Source organism: Branchiostoma floridae, chromosome 6 (genome assembly GCF_000003815.2).
Source record: "Branchiostoma floridae strain S238N-H82 chromosome 6, Bfl_VNyyK, whole genome shotgun sequence".
Taxonomy (NCBI): Eukaryota; Metazoa; Chordata; class Leptocardii; order Amphioxiformes; family Branchiostomatidae; genus Branchiostoma; species Branchiostoma floridae.
This window is the reverse complement of record NC_049984.1, coordinates 13405836-13416744: the sequence shown is the minus strand read 5'-3', so window position 1 is coordinate 13416744 and position 10909 is coordinate 13405836. Positions and strand designations below refer to the sequence as shown.

The 10909-nt window shown below is 42.5% G+C and overlaps 1 protein-coding gene and 1 non-coding gene across 2 annotated transcripts; one reads left to right on the top strand and one right to left on the bottom strand.

Annotated features, from left to right (window-relative positions):
• Positions 1–13: 13 nt before the first annotated feature.
• LOC118417494 (gigaxonin-like) lies at positions 14–8397 on the bottom strand. Its single transcript, XM_035823072.1, has 8 exons — positions 8144–8397; positions 4722–5414; positions 4026–4153; positions 2790–2971; positions 2254–2380; positions 1493–1724; positions 909–1018; positions 14–538 (listed from the first exon to the last, which is right to left on the bottom strand). The coding sequence occupies exons 1-8, from the start codon at positions 8347–8349 to the stop codon at positions 225–227; spliced, it is 1992 nt and encodes a 663-aa protein (XP_035678965.1). The 5' UTR covers positions 8350–8397; the 3' UTR covers positions 14–224.
• A 1563-nt stretch (positions 8398–9960) lies between these two features.
• On the top strand, positions 9961–10069 carry Trnaf-gaa. The gene is made up of 2 exons: positions 9961–9997; positions 10034–10069. It is a non-coding gene; the product is annotated as a tRNA-Phe (tRNA).
• Positions 10070–10909: the final 840 nt, after the last annotated feature.

Here is a 10909-nt window from a genome sequence, read left to right as displayed (position 1 = left end):
TGGCGACACCATTTTCTCACATCAGTGTTCTTACCAGTGCATTTGAGTGTAGGGGGCCCCTATGCAGTGATATCCAAAAGTTTTAAAAAAAGAGAGATTCCCTATCTACAAACCCTAATATTCTCAGGCCCATAATCAAAAACACCTTAATTTTGCTAGGCCTAAGGAGTGGTTGTTGCGATTGTAGATTCTAAAGTTCTTAGGCTTGGTTTAAGAGTAAGCTGTTACTGCTCCCCTCCCTCCCCACCTTCCCCTCCCTCCCCATCCTCCCCTCGCGCCATGGCCCCCATGGCTCCCGTCATCCCCCCGGAACCGTACCGCTCGGGGGACCGCTGCGTGGCGGCGTGCGTGTAGATCTGCCGCGCACGCGCCTCGATGGCGGCTTTCCGTTTCTCCAGCTCCGCGCGAAACAGGAAGCAGCTGGGCATGCGGATGGTGCAACAGTGCATGTTCTTCTGATCGCTGGGGAAGTCCCGCATCACGCAGTGCCAAGTCTGCGTCGGGATCCGGAACTCACGGATACTGTTGTACTGATGACCTGAGGGGAGTCAAACACTGTCTCATCATGTCTACATGGTCATGGTCAATCAGAAAATCCAGCAGATTTTAAATGGGCACAAGTACAAACCTGTACCTATACCTAAATTTGGTCAAAGGTTTAAACATGTAGCTGACCTCTTTAGGGGTGAAATGTCATCTTTGGGGATTTACACAATTTGAATATCAAAACAAGTCTATTTGAAGATTTCTTAAATTTTTAACTGCAAGGTTATCAAAATTGTCACTTACTATCAAGTCTACAAAAATAGTGTCCACGCATGCCTTAGTTTGGACATTCAGGCCTGGACATGTGCCTAAACAACGTTGCAGGTATTAGGTACGAAGCCCTTATGAAAGTCAGTACTTACCCACATCCAGGTCTCCCACCACATACACACTGCTGCCTATGGTGACAGCAGAGTTGACTATAGACGACCCCGTCATGGTGCACATGGTGTTGGTGCTGACCTTGAACCACCTGAGGACAACACCAGCAGTTTGGTCAAAAATAATTTTTTTTTTTTTTTCAAAAACAAAATCTTGAAAATCTAGCTGTCTCTGAGCCCTGTGTTTTGGTGACACCTACAGGAGCAGAGTCAGCAGTACCCTGGTACCTTATTTTATATCATATTATTATATATTCTTGTGATTAGAGTTGTTGACTTGGAATCTAAAAGTTCCGAGTTCGAACCCATACCAGGCCCCAATTAGGAAAAGCAATTTATACCTATTTTCTCACTTGAAGCAGGTGAAAATGGGTACCTGGCTTTGGATATGGACGTCTGCCTGAATGGGATGTAGAGCTTGAGGTCCCGTTGGGGTCCTTCCCATGGAATGAAGGGATCAAACTTATATTATTGATACTCCGGTCCTATGCAGCTTGTAACAACTGCACAAAACTGTGTTATACCAGTTTACCAGTTTTGTGAAACAGACAAACAAACAAACCCACCTCCCAGCAGCCTCGCTGTACACTTCTCCCCCACAGAACTTGATCTCCTGGTGCACAGAACTGGGACACTCCAGCTTCCGGAACCCCCCGACGACGTACAGCTCGTTCCCGAGGGTTCCGGTAGCGCAGGCGTGGAAGCGCCGCTCCTCCAGGGGGCTGACAGAGCTCCAGAGCTGAGTTTTGGGGTTGTAGCATTCCACCGACTCGTACAGCTTTCCTACCCTTCCACCACCTGTCAGGAAAGGTATGGACTCTGTCACAACTGTACATGTAGGGCCCAACAGAAACTTACAGACTCTTCTTACAGCACAGGAGTCCTGTTGGCTTTTTAGCAGCAGCATTATTTCAGTTTAAGATATACTTAAGTGGACTTTTGTTCATTATCAATGTAGTACAAAAGTAAGGACATGCATAAGTTACGCTATAGTATACATAATGAAACATAGAATAACCAGCCAAAATATACCCCTAAGTATGTACCCCTAACGACTTGACAAAACTATGGGTGTGTAGTCAGCATAATAACTTCTGCCTGTCTACAACATTGGATGAGTGTCAAACCAATTCTACAAGTCACTTAGTATTCTTTTACACCATTCCTGCCTTACATCTTGGCAGGCTGTCACATATTATATTCACGGTACTACAGACTCACACCATGACAAACAAACAAACAAACAAACAACCAATGGATCATTCGCTTTTCACTGAGAAAAGCAGGAGAAAAACATTTTGTCCCATAGGACGTATGTGGTACCCACCAATAGCATAGATCTTCTTGTTACACGTGGCGTAGCAGGCCAGTTTGCGAGGTGCCGTCATGTTAACATCGGGGGTCCACTTGTCCGAGAAGATGTCGTAACGCTCCATGGTTTCCAGGACTTGGCCCTGCAGGAAGAAATTTTGTGTCATGAAACAAAATACTAACTTAACGAACTGTCATGTAAGCATAGCTGAGTAGGCTAGCATGGTAAAAACAGAATGGATGTAATGCTAAATTTTCATATACATGTACAAGGCAAACACACTTTTAACAGTATCACTAAGTAATACATGCTGAGAATTAGTTTGTACGTGTACATGTGGTTAGCAACACATACAATATTCAGGTGCTCACAGCTTTTAAGAACATGGGAAGGTTAAACATTGAAAAGAAAATATTTTATTCTTTACCATACCCAGGATTCCTATACCACAATGTTTACGTTCTTAATTTTCTGTGCTTTCTCCACAGAATTTTCTTAAGGCAAAAAAACTTGGACTATACTGTTTGTTGTAAAGAATAAGCATCACATACAAAGTCTCCCTCCCCTCCGATGGCGTACAGCGTGCAGCCGATCGCCACCAGGCCGAAGGAGTGCCTGGCCTCGCGCATGGGCGCCACCTCCTTCCACTCGTTCCTGCCTGGGTCATACCTCTCCCCGCTATACAGCACCTGGCCATCCTGAGCGATCCCTCCGTACACAAAGATGTAGCCACCTAGAGGATCAGGCACAAACTGCATGTCAATCACAACTTAAAATTAACTGTATGGGTTTGAGATCTGCAAACAAGAAATAAAAAATCTCATACTCCTTTGAAATATTGAGTTTCATCAGCCAGGTGTCCTTGCTAGGCAGACCAGTTGTCTATGGGACATTGTACTACACTGCTTTCAGGAAAGACATGTTGGCCTTAAGTACTTGAAAAGCTGCTAGAGGGCCCAAATTGCCATGTTTCTTCAGGACCTCAATAGCTATCAGCATTCCAAAATTCATACAAATCTATGAAAAGGGTCCTGAGTTATGACATATATGTACACAATTGAAAACTTTACCCCCTTAGAGGTGAAACTGCTATAAGGAGGAAAGTATGTTAGAACACTTGAACTGGTGACTCATGCTAGTTTTCATAATTATAGGTTTCTTTATCTGAAATGTCGGGTTACAGATGGGTATTTCATACCCTGATGATCATAATAATGCTGGTTCAAAGAACACAACTAATAAAATCATTATCATTCTACAGCTATCTTGTCACCTCCCTTTGTTCTAAAGATACATCAACAGCTCTGTACCATATGGTTTTCTTTGGCATGAAAAGGGCCATCGAAAATGCAATGTGCAATTTCATTAGCTTATCTGACAGGCACCTTTTCAAACATTCCTCCAAACACTTGGCCAGTATTTTTGCCTCCTTTCCTAAACAAGTTGATGTCCCCATTTTCCATCTACTGGAATGTTTCTGAATCTAAAATAGGAAAAATCTTTTGCCAGTCTGCCTGACTTTTCTATTAAGTGCTGCTGCCCCTCCTAGATTTACTGTTAAGCATTCTCAGGATTCCCCAAATGTAGACCCTTCTTCTTTTTCTTCTTCAGGATACATGTCAACTTCATTTGGTTGAAGAGTCTGACCCTCATAAATGTTTAAGACAGACATTTCTCTTGCATAAGAAGGACCACCAAACATGCTCACTATTTGGTTAGGTTATCTGACACGTTCCCATACAGACCCTCACAAATGTTTGAGAAATATTCAAGGTTAAGATTCTAACCTGCTGCACAGACAGCGTGGTCCTTCCTGGCTGTGAGAAGAGGAGCGAGGTCTATCCACACAGACATGTGCTGTCTGTGGGGCGCCGGCCGCACACACCGCACGTTATCCAGGACCTTGTCCTTGTTCCTGGGACAGGAAATAACAATGTGGACAAAACATCAGCATGGCATGAACAGGAAGGTTTTGTGGCCACAACTTATGTTTTTAAACAGCCACAGGAATCTGATCTGTATCTGTATAACCTTCGGCAATAACACAACAGCATTGCAGGCATGCAGCGTAGCAGCAGCCAGTTACATTTCACTAAAGAACATGTCACACCTATATGTAACATAAAGCACTTAATTAGTCATATTGTTATTTTACGTATCATGCATAGTCTGGATATATTCTTCTGTTTTCAAATGACGTCCACTGCAGATCTGTTTTCCTGTTTGTAAAACTAGCACCCCTGTTACATGTTTGTTTGTTCATGTAGAGAATCTGGCAGCTTTGTTTTGTACCCTTTCTAATTCATCTTTGTCTTTCTTTGTACATGGATTCCAAACACAGGAAGCATATCATAGTAAAATATTCCAAGAAGTTAATATTATATCAAAAAAATTTCCCTCAGGGCATGGAAATGTACAGTTTAAAGTAGGTCACCTAAACTTGATGAAGAGATCACATAGGAACTACATTTTACACAATTTACCTGCGACTCTCTCCCCCGATAGCGACGATAACGTCCATGTACCCTCTGGGGCGCGTGGAGTTCCAGCTTTGCTCCTCCGACTTGGGCTGCATGTGTTCCAGCAGCATGGTCTGCACCGGACCGATGTCTATCACCAGCTCATGCTTGGCGATCCTCTCCTCGATGTACCGCGCCTCTAACGTCTCCAACCACAGGCTGGACAGCAGCTGCTGCAGGTGCTCCACCCGGCTCTCCGGCTGGTGCTCCAGCCACTTCAGCACGCACTCCACGATGTCCTGTTCGTTGCGTACGTTCAGTTTGTCGTGTTCTAGGATCTCCAGCAGCTGTTCGAACGTCAGCTCCAGAAACTCCTCAGTAAACATGACCTGGTGAAAGGACATCTCCATGTACTCCGTCGCGAAGAAGTGGATCTCTGGACAGTTGAAGAGTTCGGCAAAGTTGCGGATCCCCAGACAGTTCTCGGGACTGATAACCTGCTCGAGGAACTCGCAGCACAAGTCCTTAAGATCTGTCATAAGGAGGATGTCAGCAGCTTGGAGAATGTCTTGGACATTGTCTTCACTGATGTCGATCTTCCCTGTGTAAATGTACTCCACGATTTGTTCAAAAACAGACGCCGTTAGGCTCTCTGCCTCGATCTGTAACGGCTTGTCTCCAACTTGTCCCTGTCCTTTGCTATAATCAAATAACGCCCTGCAGAAAAAGAAATGAACAGTTGCATGTACAGACAAGATTCATGGCAAAATATGTTTAGTAGAAGTTGGTACTATGCAAGATTTTCCATATCTTTTCTAGTCTGATAGAAAATATAGTAGATGATATGTCAGACAGCACCCAGGCTAATCCAATATATCTACTAGTACATGTAGGTTCTACAAATACAAACATTGTGCATTCCACAATGTGTTCAGTCTGGCGGCTCTCTCTGGCCTGATGGACATGCATGTATACAGAGAAGGAATCCAGAAAGATCAAAGAACAAAAATCAAAGAAATGTAGGGGAGAATAAAAGAAAGAAGCTAATGAGATCCTCTGGAATAGGATAACATACTAAAGATGCACCAACTTTTTTCACAGTCAAACTTAAGGCCACACCAATTTAATGTCTTGGTTCACGGATTCGCTCGCTCCTATTTTTTGGAAAACAAAATAAAAATAAAAATTACCACACAGCAATTTTTCACAATTAATGAAACCATTCACCAACTTTCTGGTGTAGCAAACATAAAAGCTGACACTACTTTTGTAATTTTCAACGAACAGGTGCTGTTACTGTACAGTAATAGTGTTTTTGTACTTTTTTTCAAGCTGAAAACTTTTTACTCTTTATGTTTTGGATTAGCCGTTACCTTTACCCCAACCATTTTACAATTTTTATTTTTATTTCGCCCTCTCGCTCCATATTTTTTATGAAAAAATCCGTGAACCAAGAAATTAAATTGGTGTGGCCTAAGCTTGATAAATTAATTCACTTTCCTGGTGAATGGAAAAGCCAAAAGGATGTTTTTGCTGTGTTTGAAATCTCTGGTTGAAATAACTTTGTTATAGTAGAATTACATAATGCACATTTAGGATGTTACTTATTGTTAGGATTTTGTGGAGAGGCCACCACAAAAACTGTGAAAAATGAAACATTTCACAATCTACAGTAAGTTGTAGCCAGAAAGGATCAATTAACAAACAAGATACACAGTACATGTACTCTTTCCTATCTCCTAACATCTCCGGATGTATCATTGCATGTCGATAGTCATCTTACCCTGGGGCTATAAACCCATGACACTGCCTGTCCTACAACCAGGCAGTCACTGAGCATGGTCTGTATACCAATGCATATCATTTTGACCGGGAAAATAAACTTTCTTGTAGGTTTAACAGGTCGACAGTTACTATTGGTACGAATTTGTTCCTGATATATACTATATAGTGATAGGATTTGAGTATGAGAAATTTGTTGGCGTTGTTAGTGTTCTTACTGGGCACAATGGCATGATACCTTGAACATACATACCATTTAATTTGTTAAATACTGATCACTGTACAAAGCAATACCATTGTCTTGCCCTCCATGGTGATAGAAATGTATCATGACAAACACGTCTGCTGACAATGGCAAACCTGCATGTATTAATGACATGTCTACATTTTTATTGCTTGAGTTGATGACAATGAGCCTTGACTGTAAATCTCAATCAGCCCCTATCCTATCGGAAAATTCTATGAGATTTACAAAATGTATTATCAAGGATCAGAGAATGGGGATGTAATTGGAAAAATCGAGACAGCTGATTCTGGAGGTCAGATGTTTGGATCGAACCAGTTCATACGAAAAAGAGGTTCTGTATTTTTTTTCCATGCTCTTTTATCATAGCTACTTTTATCATAGCTACTTTAAAGTTACAAAGCATATACAAGTAGCACAAATTGGTCACTTTGATTCCACATCGCATGCTTAAAAGCATTATTGACAAAATTCCCTGTGTCAAGTCAAATTCCTCAAAAGTCACAACAGACTCAAAAGTGTCGGGTCATGTAGGCGTTCACAGCCTAGCCTTATGTAGTGAAGTAATTGAGATACCTATATGATATATCTACATGTAGTGTAGTGTATATAGGAAAGCACATCAATTTACTGTAAGTATTGCTGGCGTTCCTGGATTTATGGTTGACTATTGCAATTGCCAGCTCTCCTATATTTACCATCAAGTTCATCAACCATTGAATTTACCGATCATGCATTACCAGTACCTTCCCTCCCATGCAGACCCTCTAACTAGGTTGGTATGTCACTAATCAATCACATCTATCAGTGTTGAATGTGACAGTCACAAGAGAAACATCAACAACATGGCATAACTTACTTAACATGGTCACCATTCTTAGTCTTTCCACATTCTAAGAATTACCGAGAAAGGAAGATGTTAAACCCAACTTCAACTTCCGAGTAGTTTACACAATGTTGATGTCACATTGTCAATTTCCTACTGTCCCTTTGTCATTTGTTTGTTTGCTTTCTATTATTCATTGTGACAACAGGAGGATCACCTTTGATAGGGGCATTGTTCCTAGTCGTGTTTACACCTAGGCTAACTTAGGGTCTTTGGGTCCGGTCACGATCGTCGTAAGGTCGTCGCACAATCGTATACTAAGGGCATTTCTTGGGATACTGTACTGCACGTGTTGTGCAAGCTTCAGCAGTCGTGTCATCTGCAAAGGCTGTCTGAGAACTAGAACCTTGTAGGCGGTTGGTTCTGTCACAGCCTGCTTGAAACCCTGACATCAAATTCGTACGAAGATCACGACGAATGTGACGCCGTAAGACATGTCCTTGTGTTGTAAGCTATGAGATAAATACTATGATGCCCCTATCATACAATATGCATATTATAAAATACGCGCCAATGCTGACAGCTACGCCTCACCTGAAGTAAGTGCTTGCAGCCGACAGCACGATTTTCTGCAGGTAGAACTCCTTCCCGCCCACCATGAGAGTAACGTCGCACATGTGTGGACGGGCTCGGAGCTCGTTCATGTTTGCCAGCAGGAATTTTGCGTGCTGCGGCCGGCGGAAACATTGTGCTGTCTCCTGGAGCACGGAGGAGCCACACGATTCAGCTTTTTCCGCCATCTTGGTTTATGTTGTGAGACCATCTTGCGTCATCACGGCTCTCTGTCCCAGGGCACTGTGCAACATTAGGACAGGTGTATCCCGATATGCCATACTGATATGAACCCCCTTGATTATGTGAGTGATATCCTTGGGCACCACAAATTGGTAGTCTCTACCAGACTCCCGCCTGGCCAAATAGTTAAGTAGTAATAGGGGAGTTAGGAATAAAAGTCTAGTAGGAGCTAATTGGCCTATGAGTGAACTGACCGGGAGTCTATTAACGTTATAACGTTAAACGTTTAATAGGGATAGACTGCAAAATACTGACTGAAAACCCATAAGAAAATTATTTGTCCCTATTTGGCCCAATTCTTCTTTTTTAAAAATTCAGCTGGCACGTCTGCCTGAAGACTAACAAACTGGTCAGTGAAAGGGGCCAAGAAGCCGGGGGGAAAGATTGCTTCACTATGAAAAGTCGTCAGGAACTTCGGGTTGTCTTGAGCAAACAACACTGTACCAGAGAGTGCAGGCTGTCGTGGCCCGCTGCCCACATCGGCAGGTATAAAGAGAGAGAGAGAGAGAGAGAGAGAGAGAGAGAGGGAGAGAGAGAGAGAGAGAGAGAGAGAGAGAGAGAGAGAGAGAGAGAGAGAGAGAGAGAGAGAGAGAGAGAGAGAGAGAGAGAGAGAGAGAAAGAAAACACAGAGCATGGTATGCCAAACTTTTCTGTCTTTCTTTTTCTTTTCACCTCATCTTCCTCTTTACCTTTTGGAAGACTTTGCTCATTCGCATCAGTTTCGTCACTTTTTGCAATAAATTTTATTGCATAATGTTGATTCTGTATCTTTACAATATTCACAATTCACAAATGAAAATGGATGCACGCGCTAATGCCATCCATATAATTAAGATGGCTTGGCCTTACCTTTACATATAAGCGGTCATAATAACTGTAGTCAGGAGAAAGAAAAAAAACACTTGAGAACTCTACACCATTATTAGCAGGGAGAGAGGCAAGTTAAAGACACTAGCCTGGATACCATACATGATAGATATTTTTGAGATCGGGCTTGGGTCTGGTATCCAGGCTACTATTATAAAGAGACATGAGAGAAGGACCAGGCAAACTAGCATGGGTAACAAAGACTTAGAGAGCAAGCGTTAACTAAGGAGCTTTCATCAACGCCGTAACGAATTACGATGGTACCCAGGCTAATGAAAAACTGCTTTAAATTGCTTTTCTGATTGTTGATGTCGATATAAAGTAGGGAGGCTTTGGTCGTGATTGAAACATCCTTATGGAAAATGCCCACCGTTTTTTAATTACTTTATCAACTCTTGCAAAATTGCTTTCAAAGAAATGTAACGTTGGTGATAGAGCTTTAGTTGAAGTAATAAGCAGGAGTGATGTCTGTGTGCTAGTGTGTACTAGTATTATACTGTAGTGAAAACATCTTGAGATATCAGACACCCAAACGCTAATTGACGTTGAGTGGTACAAATGTTGCATTTCTTATTAAAACCGCAGGGAAGCGCTGTGGTTTTACAAACGACATCTATACCCTGGGAAGGAGAATGCCAAATTACGTCATCTTGGGTTATTATCCAATCACGTTGCCAGCCCCCTCACCCGCCGCGATAGCTCAGTTGGGAGAGCGTTAGACTGAAGTCCCGGAGGCCGACACACCGGCCTGTCTAACTGGTGATCTAAAGGTCCCCGGTTCAATCCCGGGTCGCGGCAATTCTTTTACACATCGTCTTTCCAAAACGATTTCTTCAGCCGCCGCAAGCATTCACCCGTTGCTTTGTCTTTCCTTTCGATTTTCTTCCTTGGCTATATCTTCATGGTATACGTAGTGAAGATTGTTTACCCAAGGATAAAAGCGCCTTCAATCCTGACATTTTCCTTACCGAACGCAAAATATATTCTACCGTCAATTGAGACGGAATGACATGGAAAAAACTCAGTGGATGAGAACATTTGTTTGAGGTGATGGTACCGGCTGGAAGTAAAGCTATATCAACAACTTCTTTGACGTGATCTACGTGGTCAAAATACGTAGACTATTTGACTTTTTAACTTTTTGCATTTCGGATTCAAACCGCAAGAAGGCCTTGCTGTGACGGCTTGTCCAGTCTTGTGCGGCGGGCAGTTCAACATTAGGAGTAATTGAGCTGTCGTCTAAAACTTGCGAGTGTCACGCGAGAGTCATGCGAGTGTAGCTTGTTCAGTTCAGCGATGTTTTTAATACAGAAAATTATGTAAGATAATGGACGATGACAGCTTATTGTTAATAACGGCGAGGGAATACCGTTTCCTGACTCCGGTTATAATATCCGTAACGCTAGTTCATCTTTATCCGCGACTATACAATTGTGAAAATGTTGCTATTTGAAACCGCCGTCAATTTACTTGATGTCCCTAAATACCTTCTTTTTAGAGGGTCTGCATGGGGAGTTCCGACAACGATTTACGCTGAATTTAAAAGAACCCCCTACGTATTACGCTAAATCAAGGAAGGCAATTACGCTAAATTTGGTCGCCTCGCTACGAATTACGTAGATAAGATGGTTTTCCCTA

What these genes read in the sequence shown, in the direction of transcription:
- LOC118417494 (XM_035823072.1), bottom strand. Translation starts at nt 8,349, where the DNA reads ATGGCGGAAAAAGCTGAATCGTGTGGCTCCTCCGTGCTCCAGGAGACA. An exon ending in ATCGGGGGAGAGAGTCGCAG is followed by an intron (nt 4,154 to 4,721) that starts GTAAATTGTGTA and finishes TTCCTGTCCCAG; the next exon opens with GAACAAGGACAAGGTCCTGG. An exon ending in CAAGAAGATCTATGCTATTG is followed by an intron (nt 1,725 to 2,253) that starts GTGGGTACCACA and finishes CTTTCCTGACAG; the next exon opens with GTGGTGGAAGGGTAGGAAAG.